Source organism: Adelges cooleyi, unplaced genomic scaffold (assembly GCF_023614345.1).
Source record: "Adelges cooleyi isolate 19-005CV unplaced genomic scaffold, UGA_ACOO_1.1 ACOO_flye_CR_arks_rails_tigmint_CR_PRNA_651, whole genome shotgun sequence".
In the NCBI taxonomy this organism is placed as follows: domain Eukaryota; kingdom Metazoa; phylum Arthropoda; class Insecta; order Hemiptera; family Adelgidae; genus Adelges; species Adelges cooleyi.
Genome location: NW_026096352.1, coordinates 1,196,853 through 1,214,077, shown reverse-complemented (window position 1 = coordinate 1,214,077; position 17,225 = coordinate 1,196,853). Strand labels below are relative to the sequence as shown.

Below are 17,225 nucleotides of genomic sequence, written 5' to 3'. Positions count from 1 at the left end.
ATAATACAATTTGTACAGAACTTTACTTAAACAATGATTTTTCATGGTTAAAATTTCTTCAAATACATAACATAAGGTATACTCAGGGCCTCGGCGAGAACCGCCATAACGTCTCTGTCGATGTGACTAAATTTGCGCCCAATTTGTTTTCATCTACTTACAATAGTTTACCATACCATTTAAACCGTGACGTTGGAATGCTTGATATATGTGTACATTACAAATATTAAATCAAAATTAAAACCTTGGACTTTTTCCAAAATAAAAAACTGTACGTATGACCTGTTTTTCAATCGAAATTTTTATCAATAACCTAATGTCTTCAACAAACGCATTGTTGACGTATTATTTATCAGTGTCATGCGTAGGAGAGGCCGAAACTCCTTCAATTGTCCACAGTGTTATTATACAGCTAGTTAATTAATTGTAAAGTGAGTAGTTTTCATTTAACATATTATAATGTAAATTAAATACGGTTTTTTTTTTATGAGACGTCTAAAATTTTAGAATTTATACAACATTTAATTCTGAATAGAGCCGCTCTATTATTATTAATTAAAAATTGTTAATTACCTAAGTACTAAAGGGGAATGCAACCCCTGCGCCATCGCTTATAATTTAAAACGGAAATAACTACAATTATTTTCTCAAAACTGGTTTTCGACCGCGCAACATTTTAAGTAAACGTATATTTTTTAAGTAATAAAATACATTATGAGCCTTCCTAATGAGGATACGGTACTGACGAACTTCACGTTTCAAAATCCAGCATATGCCACTATCTAACTATATAGTAGATGGAATAATATACAATTTATTGACTTGCCTGTTATGTTCATTTATCATACTATACCTATACTAACATTGCCTAGGTACAATATTCATAACAATACTGGCTTCCTTTTTTTTTTTAACTCTCGACAGTCAACACTATTTATTATTATGTTAACGAGTTTCACTTCTACCGGGTGGTTTCTAAACCAATACGTTCAGTTTTTTTTTCCTGTCTGATAATAATCTGGTGTTACGTTATTTGTAGGTGTAACCGGACAATACTTATTTTATACAAATCTATTGGACCGTCGTAATAAATAACTCATATCTGTAATACGTAGGTACCTACTCAAATAAGAGTAGAGGATTCGAAATTCCGGACGAAGCGAAGCCATTTAATATCACGTGCTGACACAATATCATTATAATAATATATTATAGTTAAGCGTGCATACCTATATGCATGTAACGTATGCGTACAATTATTATATTATACTTGCAGACACATAATATAATATATATTAAGGTTGTACGTGGAAGGAATAAGTGGGTCAATCCCGCGGCGCTATCGGTGAGCGGGTCAAGTTGAAGGCACTGGTTCACTATAATAGTATATTAAAAATCGGTGAGCCGCCGAAGATATTATTTGATCTTGAATTTATCACAATATCATGACCTCAGGTCGACCACAGTGTCTACCAAACGCTGTACAGAACTGTGAAATCTGCCGTCTGTCTCCGTCGAGACTGTTCCTATTTCCTATTTAAAAACTCGCAATAGTGTTACGTGCATTTTTATATTTGTTTCTACGGAAGTAATCAAGTGTAAATACATTTGATGAAACTAGCGACGTGTAATAGCTGTGGTTTTTTGCTTAAGTAAGCCGCTGACAATGCAGTTGGGTAGCCAATCGGTTTTGCCTAGTATTTGTTTAAAGAGGGCGACTTGCTTGTTCGGCTGCAAGTAGGTACTGAATTTTGCTACTTTTTGGTAGGTACAAACATAAACCTTTTGCCAACCACTGACCCGACTTGTGTAGCTGCCGCCCGGCCCCGCCGTCGACGAAAGCCACCGGTTGGAGCGCGATCGAGGCGCACGGGTTACCTACAGATAAACGGCAGACACGGTCGCCGGCGATACCTGTGACTCCACGCATCCTGGTTGTGCGTTTTGTTTTTTTTAACAATTTTTTAAGTGCGGTACATTTCTATTTTATTATTCTCGCTTATCCTTTTTGTTGCGTACACTGCCGCACGACAAAAAAGGCGATGGCTCTCAAACCATGTTGACGGCGGAACGGCCACACACAGCCGATGGCCCTTCGTCATTGTCGACTAACAACAACAACAACAGTAGCAACAGCAACAACAACAACTACAGCAACATCATAAATGGTTAACAGTAGCGGTCGCCGGCGCTGGGCTACTGCGGTAGCCCTGACGGCGCTGGTCGTGGCCGTCCAAGTGGCCACGTGCAGAAACATATTTCTGAAGTTACCCAACGTCCCGGATGTCGTCCACCCGCCAATCCCTTCGGAAGGTAAGTACTTCATTCTTTCCATGGCGAGAAACCCACATGATCAGTATGGTGCATCCAAAAGTGTAGCCCTCAGGCTAAGCTGCCCCCCCCCTGTGTCCTCTAAATCTACTTACTATTCGTTTAAATATCACCATTATGGCCACGAGATGCTGTAATTACAGATAAATCATGAAATAAAAGTAAAAGAGATAAATTACTCAAATCTAGTATTATTTACTATAATACTACTCATAAACGTCTGGGTCGCAATTTCTCTGGGGGGGCTTATGCGTTGAATGAGTTAAGGCTCCACTTTTTACAATTTAAGATATTATACAAACAATTTTGTGGTCCCGAGCCCAGCAAATTCCGCCTATGTTGAACCAACAAATATTTTTAACTACAAGAAAATACTTGATTTTAAAAATGTTACCCCTCCCTCTTCAAAATCGTGAAAAAATGTACATATTTTTTAACTTCAAATTACGGGCTCTTTTTTTTTCAAAATAGTCGAATTAGTTCCAAATTTGTACAAAATATTCTTTATACCTTTAAAGTACTACAGATAAACGTCGGCTAACCAAACAAATCTCATAAACCCTTCCCTCCCCCCAGAAGGGGTGGACAGTTATTCTTTATTTAGCCTTTTAAGGATTAAGGTCTGGAAATTGTACCTGAGGTAGATCTAGAATGAGTTTATAACATTTTATGTATAGCATTCACGAAACACCGAATTACCTTACCACGCATATTCTTTCAATAACGTGCCATTGAAAATTACTTGAAATTGCTTTTTGAATTTATCGCCTATAGTTACATTGTATCTCTATAGTGTTATAACATGCGTTTTGTGATTCTTTTAATTATAAGAAACTTCAATGGCTCCAATTCAACGGTAACGTTAATTTCTTACTTTGAGGTTAAGTAGGTATGTTTTTTTTCACTTTCAAGATTAGGTCGTTTTTTTTTTAATTCTGCCAGCACTTACAGTTGTAATGATTCCCTCTAGAACTGTATTTTCATTTAAAAACAAATACATTCGGTCGGTTACATAATAATCACAAGTGGTACGAAACAAAAACGATTTTGCATACGTTTTAAAATACCATTCTAATATTGTCGATAAATGAAAAAATGTTCTGATATATTATACAATTATAATGGAGTTTCAGTGTCAACGTAGGTAGATAATTAATGCGTTTTTTCGACGACTTGCTGCTGGCCACGTTTTTGCTTACACCGCTTGGGAAAATAATACTTCTGCTCTGTAAATAAATTTAAAAATGGTTTAAATCGAGAATTTTGCAAATGTCAATGGAAATATAAAATATCAGGCGAGTAATTTACAAAAACACCTGTTATATTACATGTGCCTACCTATAAACCTACATAAATAATTACAATAATATTTGTGTAGGTAAATCAGATATAAAGTTTAAGTTATAAGAAATTTGCCACTTAACCCCGTGAAGTGTGATTGATGGGTTATGTACAATGTATGCTTGAAAACTGTTCTATAAAATATTATTTTTTAACGATACATTACATTTTTCACTTCCCAATACACAATCCCATCGTTTGGTCTTTGAGAATCTAGACAATGCGAATACATAAAAAATATACTTTAATATTATTTTACATAAATCCCTCTAATATATATATATATATATATATATTATAATCGCAATTCAAACAGTGAAAGCATTTTGGCCATTATCCTAATAATTTCTTAGAAATATGTATTTTGTTTGAACTCACATACTTTTTTTCATTTTTATTATTATTATTTATGACTCTTTTACTACGCTATTGATGTCGTACTATATAAATGGCATCAAAAATCACTTTTTTGTAGAAATGTATTTTAAAAAAAAAAAGTTACTTAGTTGTAAACAAAAAATGAACTTTTTCGTTACAAAGCGTCCATAACGACCGACGTATCTTTTACATAAATATTTCAATGTTTATTTATACACAATTACATACATCTTTCTCTTAAAGTACAACTGCGATTAGGGTCTAATTTGAATTTTGTATTTGGAGAGTAAAAAATCAATTTTAGCCGGATTTTTTGTGACTGATGACCCGCGATATTTTTTTTAACCGATTATAAACCGGTTTGTTCGTGCGACTTTAAATACACACAAAACGGTGATTTTTACCTATAGGCTATATACCTACTAGAAAGTAGATTGTGTTCATAGACGATTTATATGTACATAATAATTAATACAATGTAGGTAATAATTTTTAATACAAGTAATTAGCTTTAAAATGGTTTTTGATGACTTTTTTTTACAAGTAATAATAATAATAATGAACAGATAAATGAAAATAAAAAATTCAAGCGCTAACATATTTTTTAATTTTTTGTCAACATATTTATGTAATTATAAACATGTTGCTGTTTAAAAAAACCAAAAATCCTTCTTTTTGGCTTATAAGGGTTGCTGAAAACAATGCTCAATATATTGAAAAATGTAGTAAAATATATACCTAAAAGTTTAGGAAAAATGATATTCTCACAGAAAATGAGTGTCTTACGTTAGTTGGATCGCCCTGTATATAATTGACATACAGAATGACAATATTAGGTATTATTTTAAAAACTAGATACCCAAGTCCTAGACTCTTGGGAATATAATTATTAATTAACGACTATTGTTAATAAATCGTTATTACACACTATACCTAGGTACAGAACATATTATATTATAGTTTAGCACATTACCTAAAATTCTTATCAGATGACTTGTCGTTAAACATTGCATTGTATTTGCTTAATGGGCATACATTATTTTTGGTTGGTCGTGTTTATTTATTGGAAACCATAGTCAAACTATATAATATAGGGGTTAACATACTCACTATAGTCAACTGTAAGACAATCCAAATGTCTAAGGAAACTTAGACATTTGTTTAGGACGGTCAATTTTCGCGGTTTAACTAAATTAAATAATTTTTTTTTTGGCCATAATAATAATATGTACTCGAATGTAAAAAATAAGAATTGATTGATTTCTAGCCGGAATCAGCGTCGACGATATGGACCATCTTCAGACATTGGAAGATATTGATCCGGAAATCAGACCTGGTTTGTTTCAAGGAGACATGGCATTGAACAACGAGGTGCGACTAAAATATTACTGACATTATGTGGCATTTAATACCGAACTAAAATGTTTTGCAATTAAAATATGAAAAATAATATTTTGTTCGGCAGATTTTTGATTACTGGCGGGTCGGTTTGCGGTGGGACATTTTTCCAGAAAAACTTTGGTTGAATCGGACCGTACCTTATTTGATCAGTCCTCTATACGGTTAGTTGTGTCTTGGTGATTAAAACACTAAATTTGTCTGAAATTTATCACTGTCGGTGGATTTCCAAGATTATAAAACGTGTGTAACACCAAAAAGCCAAACATTTCGACTACATAGGATGGTCTAATTTCAATTTCTGTTTAAGAGATTCGAGTTCTTTGGCTTAATTACTGTGTTATGTAAGAAGCGGATTTTCATTAACAATTTTCAGTTTCGTATGATTAGATAAATTAAATTTGCAATTTTTTCAATATTAAAATTCAATTTTTTTACATAAAAAAACACAAAATAAAAAATCTGTAGTCGGTAGTACTATATAGTCGAAATTTTGTCTAAAACGTCAAAAAACTAGAACGCATTCATTACCCTTGTAGGAATTGAAAATGAATAAAATTGTGTACTTAGAAATTATTTTACACTAATCTCAGTCAGTGAAAAAATCAAATTTTTTCATAGTAGGTATTATCAGACATTTTTTTAACGTTTTAAAAATATTACACTCTAATTTTTTTATCTAGAAATTATGTGTTCTACAATAGTTATTATTTACAAAACGTTGTTAAAGTATTGTAGAAATCTAAGAATAATTATCACTAAAATAATATAATTATAGTATTAAGAAAACTACAGAATTATTTTTTAAACTAATATTTAGTGTTTCGATCACCGAGTATAATCAGCGAGTAGAAGTTAATATGATTAATACATGATTATTGTGTTTAGAAACCGAACATCGCATTTTGATATATCAAGCAATCAGAACACTTAACTTCTTCACTTGTATCAAATTCGTACCGTGGACTGGCAAAGAAAAAGACTATTTGTTGATATGGCCAGTAAAATACCCTGCAGGGTATACAGTTTTATATTTTTACATACAAGTTGCTGTACAAGTTTGCTATACTAATGGAGCATTTTTCTAACTGGGTCGCTTGTTTTAACTGAATGCTTTAAAAGCTCTTGCTTGAAATGTTAGATACAAATAGATAACATGTTTTGATTTACATTATAAAGTTAAATTGATAAAGTGGCGAATTGTATAGATATTAACCTAGTGACAAGACATTATTTTATTAGAAAAGTATTCTGTCCTTAAAATTCTTAAACCTAAATCAGTCATTTAAATATCAAAACACGCCATATAAATAAAGTTAGTTAGAGGGGAAAAATTGTTTACTTCAAATCATTGGGAAATTAGATTAAAATTCTATGAAAAGACATTTTTAATTATTTAATCGAAAAAATACAAGCTGAAAAACCTTCAACTAAATAAAAAATTATTTTTCTTAATGAATTTCAAAACCTTTTGGAACGCGTTACTTATTTTAAACAATATATTCATTGCTTAGACATATAATGTGATGAAACTACGCTTAGGTACAGAAGCTACAAAAAAAGTAACGTCGTTTAAAAAACTTATTACTTTTGTTACGTTATTACTTATTTTATTGATTAACAAAAGAAAATTATTTAACGCCTTCAAACCTATGTATATAAATTGCCTTGTTAATTTTTTTAAGTAAAAATTTTAACAACTACGTTATTACTTTACACCGTCATCGACCAGGTGTTGGTCGTTTGTGGGCAGATATGGAGGACCCCAAATAGTCTCATTGCAACCACCCGACGAAACTGGATCTAACTGTCTTGGCACTGACGGAAGACCGATCCACGAACTGTTGCACGCTTTGGGCATTTTCCACGAACAATCTAGAGCCGACAGAGATAAATTTGTGAAAATCAATTTTGAAAACATCATACCTCGTATGTGAAAATTGTTCAACTACATGTTAAGTGTTTCCATGATGGCCTTTTGTTTTTTCTAGAATACCGGTCGAATTTTGACAAACAGAGTCTAAAGAACACCACCTATGAGTTTGAGTACGATTACGACAGCGTCATGCATTACGGCAAGAACTTCTTCAGGTGAGCGTGGTAAAATGTGTGTTTTGTGTACAGTTAGTAGTAACATAATATGTTCACAGCGTTGGCAAAGGTAAGCCCACTATAGTACCTAAGATGACTGGAAAGACGATTGGACAACGGAAAATGATGAGTAAAACCGATTGCTTAAAAATAAACAGTCTGTATGGCTGTTTGGGAACACCGCCAAACTACAACCGTAAATATTACTTGCTGTGTAATCATATGGGACTATAATCTTTTTCTATATATATATTATTTATTAAAAACAAACAAAAAACATTTTTTTGATTTAAAGAAACAACAAATATATTTAACTAATGTTAAATTTTAAAACAATATAATCTGTATAAATAAAACGAACAAAAAAATTGAGTATACTAGTTTTTAAATTTGTAACTTATGTAAAACTAACTAGAATGTGTCGACTAGATTGTGAAAAAATCTTAAACTTTGTTCATAAAAAGTAAAATTCAATGCTGTAACAAATCCGGCTTTAAGAAGTGATGGCGCTAGACCTTTAAAGAGCCCAAAAAAAGACTCTTTCATAATGGTGTTACGTATGCAATTTACCAACCCTTTACAAACAAACTTCTGTAAAAAAAAAAAAAAATATATAAAATTAATAATAGCACATTAATGATGAACTTATTCGTTAAGTACTATTAAGTGTTTTTTTGAAATTAAATATGATTCCGTTGCGAGAATCAAAAATTTAAAGAAAGGTAAAAATAATATAGACTATTTGTAACATGTAAAAAAAAACAAAAAACTCACTTCGCCAAAACTGTTACGACTTTCAACAAAATCTTGCAGTTGTAATCTTTTCTTTGATATATCTAAGGGATATACACATGTTTTTGATAGAATTCCTGATAAAAATCCAGATGTAAATTGTTTCAAGCCATTAAGATTATCATTCTTCTGACCTACACATAAAATGAGTGAAAAAAAAAAATTAAAAAGCCTTGTATAATAAACAATCTATTATAATATTACTTTTATTGGTACTAGTATTAGTTAATAACAAATTTGTAAACACAGAATAAAATGTAAACACTAGTCCTCCTTGTATTGAACTTAGTAGTAATGTTGGTAAAAGGCCTCTGTAAAATGGAACTATGCCTTCAGTCTGATAAATAGAAGTAGCGGTGTGTCTCATATTCGTGTACAACTGCAAAAATATACATAGTAGGCATTTTTAAAACTTTTTTAAACATAATTGAAAATAAATAATTTAGTAGTTGGACATAGTACATACCTGATTAGATTTTTGTGCAACAAGCCTTGTTCGCATTACATCAAAAGGATAAGATATTATACTAGCTGTTGTTGAGGCAATCACTCCGCTAATAAAATGGGCATCATAATTTGTACTTGTGTTGCGATTTATTTCCAACGAATACTTATAAGTCTTTTCAAACATAACAAACTGAAACATTTCCATTTTGATAGCTTAACACGTTGACGACCAGATCTATTTTCAAAAAAACTAATTTTATGTACCAAGAGAGACACAAATGATTCTCACTGTTGACTTATGTGGTAAAAATTAGTGTGACATTACTTTGATTACATTGTATACTATTTTTGTAGCTGAATACAAAATATCAAGTTTCTTACTTGTGTTAATCCATAAGTAATTGATAATAATTGACCAGGTAAGTGGCCTTTCCATAACGCTTTAAGACCTTCTTCTTTGCTTATGAGATACATAGCTTGAGGAATAGTTTTATACTTGGAAATAATTGATTTTTTTGATATCGGCTCGACTTGTAACTAAAAAAATAATAATTGTACTAATTTTATTAGGTCACAACTCACATGATCTCAACTGGACAGTATAATTTTAAATAACACACTTTACAATAAAGTTTTAAGGCATTTTAATTTTCAATCATAATTGGTTACAAACAAATTGCAGTATTAGGATATATTACCTAGTCAAAGTTTGTAAATTAATAGGGCAATAATTTGATTAAGATGATATTATAGAAAAACTAATTCTGACTTGTACCTGTCTTGATACTTGACCATTGATAATAACTTAACCTCTCCCTAGTGGTTGTGTTTTTTTCATGTCCCTGTGCATGCGTGGTACTGTAATTTTGATGGTCAAGTATCTAATACATCCGTCTGGTCAGGTAAATAGACAATGAAAAAAAAATGGGCCTGGCCACATCCTTAAGAGGACGCTACCCAGACCATTTCTGAGGAGTAAAGTATAGGCAATTTTTCGAAAAATCTTAAATTAGATTTTGAACTATATTATATACTTATTAATACAGTAATGAGGATACTTTATTGATTGCCATTTTTTTCGTCAGACTATCACAGTCACTTTTATAGGATAAATTACAATTTTTCCCCCATCAAAACTGCTTTGCGCGGGACAAGAATGTGAGGGCAGTATTAACAGTAGATTTACCAAATTTTCACAATGTATAGAGAAGAACTTTATCTACGGGGTAGCGATTTTATTTGTTTGATATCTATACTTAATATTTTTTTATAAGCAAATGAAAATTGAAAAAAAAAAATAGAATCTTCACGAAGAAATAATTTTAATTGTGATTAAGTTATCAAAATACTAAAATCGCTACCCCGTAAATAAAGTTCTTCTCTATCTATTGTAAAAATTGTATACGGCTACTGTAATTACCGCCTTCACATTCTTGTCCCCCGCAAAGCAATTTTTTGCGGATAAATTACGGATGGGTAGCGTCCTCTTAAGAAGAAAAAAGTTTAAAGGTCTATGATTGTACCCAAGGATAAGGGAGCAGTGCATCTGTTAAATCTTTTTTATCGTGTCCGGTACTGGACTTTAATCTGTTTAATAAAGTGAGAAAGAGGATTAGGAAAAGCCACCCAATTGTATTAGGAAATGTAAATATGAAAAATAATCTATATAAAATAATTTATCACTTGAAATCGAATTTTGACGACATCAAATGGTTGGCCGAACATGCGTGTGAGCGCTCCACTACACGCTCCAGCTGCACAGTGTAAATACCACGACATATGAGCAACTTCATTGTCTGAATTCATAAATTGAAATTTTACGCTTTACTGTTCCTGAAAACCAATTTATTTACCTATGAATTGTTATAGCAAATAATGTAATATGATAAGATATATTAGTAGTAATAATTTTCCATAAAATAGGTACATTACTTTTTAATAATTTATTTCCTTGGAATATTATATTATATTTATTTTATTAAAAATAATATAAATTTAATTACATGCCAATCATGCAAACACTTTTTATGAGAACTTTTTTTATATGTTCAACGCAATTCATCCACAAAAATGGTTATTTTTTTAAAAACTGACAATGTGCGAATGGTATTAAATTGTAGTCCTTTGAACATTAGAGTAGAAATAATTGTCAAAATTGGAATTATGTAATTCAAGTGGACTGTGGAGCCGTTTTTTATCATTGAACGCCGTTCAATAAAAGAGATAACAGTGATGGCGCGCGAGCACAAATGCATTTTCAAGCGGCCGGTGATAAAATGAAAAAACAAATAGGTACGTCAGCAACTTTTGTTATCAGTTTTTGCCATATGGCTCAATGGCTGCCGGTTTCCAGTCTCATAAGAAATACACGGCCGCCTGAGAAAACTGGCGGCCATAACAAGTTGCTGACATACCTGCGTATTTTGTCATGATTTCATCACAAATATTATAATAAAAAAATGACAATAAGGTTAAAAATATTCCTATATTATGTTTGTAGTGCAATAAATTAACTATTGAAATTAGTCGTATATAATTTTGTACTTTAAAATTTTAAATTACGCTCTTATTTGGTCAGTATTCATAAGATTAGAGACGATGCCTTTTTTTCGCTGAAAAGTAACTGTAAAATGACTCAAATTTAGTAAAACAACTTTTTTTTTTTGTGAAGGTTTTATTAATTTTATTATAATTATATCAATAGACATATACATATTACACACATATATTGGACATATTATACAGTTATATCAAACATAAAAGATAACATTAAATATTTGCCTAATGTATCTTAATTAAAAGTAAATATTTCTAAGCAACTACAATAATATAAAGAGATCGTAACATAAAATTTGTTTTAATTTAAAAGAGTAATAATAATTATAATATTAATAAATTGAAGAAATTGCCAATTTATTTCATCAAACTATTATTATTATGTTTATTTACTTTAACTTTTATTTTATGTTAATAATTCTTACACATAAGTTTTTTAACTATTTTAATAGAATTATATTTTCGTCAAAAACATTATTTTAATATACTAATGTAGCAAATCTTTTCAATTTTTTTTTTTTTTTTTGAAACAAACAAAATTATTTTAACTACTATAGTTAATATAGTATATAGTAATATATAGATAGAGTAAGTATTAATATTGTATATATTTAGAAATAAGTAATTTATGAATATAATTAATATTAAATATAATTAAAAATATTCGATCAACTTGTATTATCAAATTTGGTATTTGTAGATAATACAATATTATTTGTTGAGGTTAAATAGCATACATTTATGAAAAAAAAATGTACTAACTAAACACTACTTTTGACTACCAACACTTATTGATTGAACTGCTCAAGCCCATACCTGAAAAAAAAAATTATAATTTTAGTTATTTTAAATAAACTTTTTCTTAAAATTACTCAATTTATTACACATACACACAAAGTTCCATCCCAGCTAGCAGAAGCTAATGAAGTTCCATCCGGCGAAGTCTTTACAGTTGTTACTCTGTTTCGGTGTTTTTGCAATACTCTAACTTTTTCACGTGTTAAATTATCCCAAACGCGAATCAAATGGCCTGTACATCCAGCAAAAAATAATCGACCTAGAAATTTCAAACAAGTTAATTTGTGAAAAATATAATGTTCACCCTATTCTAGTACACTCTTGTCTGCTTGATCTAAGACTCCTTATTAAAGTGGAAGTCGGAAGGTGGTTTTTTTTTATTCCCAACTGATGTGGGGGCCTTTTTTTTCTCCCTTGGTCATTTTCAACTAACTTTATTGTAAGCCTGTAGCCTATTTGACTTTTTTAGTTGAGCAAAACCAAAATAACTAACTTTATTGTAAGCCTGTAGCCTATTTGACTTTTTTAGTTGAGCAAAACCAAAAATAAAATGACTTGTTTAGAAACACATTAATTGTCTACAAAATATGTAATGTTGTTTAGTATAAATAAGTTTATAGACAATTAATTTATTTATATTTATATTATATAGTTTTTTTTGACATCTACAGTTGTAATAATTCCTGAAGACCCGTGGTCCCATTACTATGCTGGCTTTGGTTAATACTGATGTTGACATACCACTGAGTGAAAAGTCAATACTTTCAATACACGAAACAATACTATTTTCTGAGTATAGTGCAATTTCCTTGTCAGCTCTTAAATCATACATCCGACACTATAACATATAAAACAAATAGAAATACTTAAAAGTTTAAAAATACATTTTTAAGGTTTCTTTCTTACTGTGCCATCATCAGAACCAGACGCTATAATATCACCACTTGGGTGGTACTTAACACAGTTTATATCGGCCAAGTGGCCAACAAATGACTTAACGCTCTGTCCTGCTCTCATATCCCACAAAAGAACCTTCTTATCACAACCCTACATAAAAAAAAATCAAGGGTTATAAAATAAATAAAAGTAAAAAATAAATTAATAACAATACAAATAAATATGAACTATTATTTTATATTGAAACATAAGGCAAGAAAAAAATGTGTTAAGGGGAACGGAAAGCGCCACATTGTATACATATCAGGACTTAAACAAGAAGGGACTTTTTGAAGTGTCTACAGAACCAAATTCAAAATTGTATTATAAGCGTATATACTTTTACTTTTTTATGGTTTTGTATAATATATCTAACAAAGTTTCTAATAGCTAATTGAAAAATCGGCAATTAGCCCCATAGATAAAATGGTAAGCTTCACATAAAATAAAAAATAAATATTGAAATCCGTCCAAAAGATTTGCGTGAAAATTACTTCTAAAAAGTAATTTTTTATTAAACTTTCGCTATAATTTGGAGAAAAATAACTTTAATAGTTTTATAACTAGAAAAACTTAATATTTTTTTACATTTTAATTAGTCAGCATATTTAAAATGATTACTAGATCAATTTTTGTCTAATATTTGCCACTAAATAAATAGCGCTTTCCATACTCCTTAATTGAAGAATTTAATATTAAAGAATCTACATTTTTTATTATTTAAAGGACAATGAACATACATAAGTCATTTCCCTATTTGTATCTATTTTATTCGATGACCTAAACAAAAACTAAATATTGTACCATCTTTAACAAATAGGGTGTAATTATTTATTATAAACTTTTAACAAACGATTCATTTATAAAACAAATAAATTAGATACTTTTTTATAATAAGTACCTAAACGCTAAAGATTATATCAATATGTAAGTAATATACATACGCCTGAAATAAATATATTGCCAATTTCTGAAGAGGAAATATCAATAGCAAGAATGTCCTTTACATGACTGTGAAATGACTGTATCATTTGACCAGATTCTATGTCCCAAAGCACAGCCGATGCATCTCCACTTCCAGTTAAAATCTTGATAAAAAAAAAAAGTAAAGTTGTGATTTTTTTTAAAAATTTGTATTGAGTTGGTAAGTAAGTAATGCAAATATAATATACTTGATGATCTGAATTTGGAAATGAACAACAAGACACAAAACTCAAATGAGTGCCAACATTGTGTACTTCACTAGATGTACTCTCCACAGAACTTAATATATTTATTACATTGACTTTGTTATCAGAGCCACTAAAAACAAATAAATAAAAAAGCTTTACAAAATTCAATAAAAATTGTTTTGAGTTATCCATAATTAGTTATCCAAAATGTCATACAATTTTTTTTTATGGTCTTATCATCATTAGTTCAAAACTTTCAACAAAATATTAAGCCTTTAGCAACATAACAAACATTTCATATTTTGATAAATGTTTTTAATTATTTTTGTTTATACTACTATATAAATTAAAAAACAATGTACAACAGTTTAGGTCATTAAACTTAGTAGGTAGTCTATTCATATAATATTATTCTCAATAAATTAAGATTTGTAAAGATATTTTTTAAACTTTTTCTATCGAGTCTTATCCTTTTTTGTTTGACAAAAAATTTGAAAGTTATATCATAACTACCATGTTTTAATAATTACATATGCTCATAACTTACTACTTAGTTAGCTAGACACATATTTGGTTTGGTAAAGTGAAAAGTGAATTGTATTACATTATTAAATGACATTTAAACAATGACTAATTATGAATATAACGTGCAATCAAAATACGTATTTCCATATGCCTACGTCTTACCCGCATGCGACTATATTGCCTGAAGGTGAGTAGGCACACGTCAACACCAAGTTATTTGGCATCAAAATTGTTTTTTCTTTTTTATTTCTATATGCGTTCCAAATGATTAATGTACCACTCTACATTTTAAAATCATCACGTATAATAATTGTATACCGACATCAAGCAAGTATAAAGAACAAAATAAACAATATTTTTTGTTAATTTATGTATTATTGTACATTTTTAAAAAAAAATATCGTTTAGGTAACTTAATTTAGAAATACCTCAGTGGATGATACAATATGTTGCTTATCAACTGACCAATCAAAACAGGTAAATTTGCAGCTCAGTTCTTCTAACATTCGTCGTACTTTTACTGTTGGTAAAGTAACTACAAAAAGTGTATAATTGTCAATAAAATAAGAAGTACAAATTACAAAATAACATAAGCAAAGGAATAATTCTTTGGTGCGCCTTAAAAAGAAGTTAAGTTAACATTTTGTATAAAATTAGTTATAGGTTTAGGTGGGTTAAGACTTAAGTTCCTCGTTGACTGTTGAGGTAAGTGCGTTATTTCAAAATTAAATACAGTTGGGATACTTCTGTAAGAACAGATAATAAGTAAATAATATTGTTTTAAATATTACTCTAAAAGAATGTATTTGGCGACACTGTACAACCAACACATGATAAAACCGGCTTTATAAAAAAATGTTTTCTATAGCAGGTAGTGCTATCAACTTTTGTAATTAATATCGTCGTTGCCTCGAAAAAACCGCCCATGTGCCAATTTTACGATTTTGGTATCATTGGATACAGAAAAAAATAAGCAATCATAATATGAATTATGATAAAATCTCCAACTTGCCATCTTCATTGTAAAATAAGTAAAAAATAATACCTCCCAACGTATTCACTTACTATAAATCGTTTTTACACGTTTTAGTATCTCCTAAACATTTGGGTTTTAACACATAGGAAGTTTTTTTTTTTGTTATTTTATTATTTATGTTTTATAAAATGAAATGTATACAGAAAAGTACAAAATAAGTTATTTTATTATCCTAGTGAAAAATATCTATCCTATCCTAATGCACGATGTAACATGTTCTTCTAAAAATTATTTTCAATTTCTTAAAAAATGTATAATTGTTGACTTAACTCGTTTTTCACGCGCACCCACAAATTAATAGGTACTATTATGAATGTTTTATACATATGTTATGCAATTTAGTTTTAACCTGTCTTATTTTAAAAGAAGTGGTTTACAATTTAATTAACATTTAAAAATAATGTTTTCTTTCATTCAGCAAGTTTCATACCCAATATATTACTAAAATAAACATTATTATAATAACTTAACAAAAATATACAGGTCACATTACTTGTTTGTGGTTCTTCAGCCATGTTTTCTTAAAAGACTTCACGTTTCAATACCTTTACGTTTTACTAATTATGTGTAGGTAATTATATTCACGGATACTCTAGTACTAAATATTGCTAAATGTTTTCAAGTGTTGATGTATTTGTGTATGATTTTGAAATTTCGTTCAACACAAAATAAGGTGTTTATCTGAAAAAATGTACATATAAACAATTTTTACTGAGTTTCTAATAATTAACTAATCTGTATTAAAGGTACCTAAATAAGAATATAAGTGTCGACATATTATTATCAATTTATGGAAGAATAATTACAATTAGTTATTTAAATATCATTAATTGACGCTTCCTAGACAAGCTACTTTTACCTCCGGGGGTGGTGGTTTGGGGGCGTCGTTGGCAGCCGTAGGGAGTTGTTTTATATAGGTAGTTAACAATTTACTAACTTAAAGCTTTAATACTTAAGAAAATTATATTGTTCAATAAAACGGTGATAATATTATAATAGTAAATTTTATTTGAAAAAAACAATTTATTTATTATTTAAATAAACTAATAATATTGTATCAGAACGCACTCAGGTCGCCGACAAGTGTATAGTTAAGCCGCCGCATTCGCTACAGCCGCCTATTGTTATACTAATGGAAATGTCCACTTATAACTAATACTGGAGGGATTGATGCTCACTGTGCTCCCTTTCAGTTGGCTTGCGCGACGAGCAGAGAATACTTTAGGTCTATTATATAGGTAACCCCACCACAGAGGGAAGTGGCCATATTGGATCATCAACCACCCCGGGGACTCGATGTTAAAAGAGAAAAATATTTAAATGCTTTTACAATGTATTAACATGCTATAAATGGTATAATTTGTTGTGTATACACAACAACTTGTGAAGATTTTGCGTCGCGCCACCCCCTTTCCTACGCCGCC

The 17,225-nt window shown here is 30.0% G+C and overlaps 3 protein-coding genes across 5 annotated transcripts; 1 reads left to right on the top strand and 2 right to left on the bottom strand.

Annotated features, from left to right (window-relative positions):
* Positions 1–1,471: 1,471 nt before the first annotated feature.
* LOC126844555 (hatching enzyme 1.2-like) lies at positions 1,472–7,923 on the top strand. The gene is made up of 7 exons (XM_050582839.1): positions 1,472–2,313; positions 5,318–5,421; positions 5,516–5,612; positions 6,337–6,466; positions 7,181–7,377; positions 7,440–7,539; positions 7,599–7,923. The coding sequence occupies exons 1-7, from the start codon at positions 2,166–2,168 to the stop codon at positions 7,771–7,773; spliced, it is 951 nt and encodes a 316-aa protein (XP_050438796.1). The 5' UTR covers positions 1,472–2,165; the 3' UTR covers positions 7,774–7,923.
* Positions 7,867–10,973, bottom strand: LOC126844554 (mitochondrial thiamine pyrophosphate carrier-like). Of its 3 annotated transcripts, none has more exons than XM_050582837.1 (7): positions 10,711–10,973; positions 10,462–10,631; positions 9,160–9,315; positions 8,798–8,968; positions 8,536–8,710; positions 8,314–8,465; positions 7,867–8,130 (listed from the first exon to the last, which is right to left on the bottom strand). In XM_050582837.1, exons 2-7 carry the CDS (start codon positions 10,582–10,584, stop codon positions 7,951–7,953), a joined length of 957 nt encoding a protein of 318 aa, XP_050438794.1. In that variant the 5' UTR covers positions 10,585–10,631; positions 10,711–10,973; the 3' UTR covers positions 7,867–7,950. The 3 variants fall into 3 exon arrangements, with proteins under 3 accessions (XP_050438794.1, XP_050438793.1, XP_050438795.1); XM_050582836.1 differs by having other exon boundaries at positions 10,462–10,611; XM_050582838.1 differs by having other exon boundaries at positions 10,462–10,611; positions 10,782–10,973.
* A 1,078-nt stretch (positions 10,974–12,051) lies between these two features.
* On the bottom strand, positions 12,052–16,336 carry LOC126844573 (guanine nucleotide-binding protein subunit beta-5b-like). Its single transcript, XM_050582861.1, has 9 exons — positions 16,295–16,336; positions 15,194–15,300; positions 14,928–15,046; positions 14,241–14,370; positions 14,013–14,156; positions 13,039–13,179; positions 12,874–12,970; positions 12,225–12,391; positions 12,052–12,150 (listed from the first exon to the last, which is right to left on the bottom strand). Exons 1-9 carry the CDS (start codon positions 16,314–16,316, stop codon positions 12,139–12,141), a joined length of 939 nt encoding a protein of 312 aa, XP_050438818.1. The 5' UTR covers positions 16,317–16,336; the 3' UTR covers positions 12,052–12,138.
* Positions 16,337–17,225: the final 889 nt, after the last annotated feature.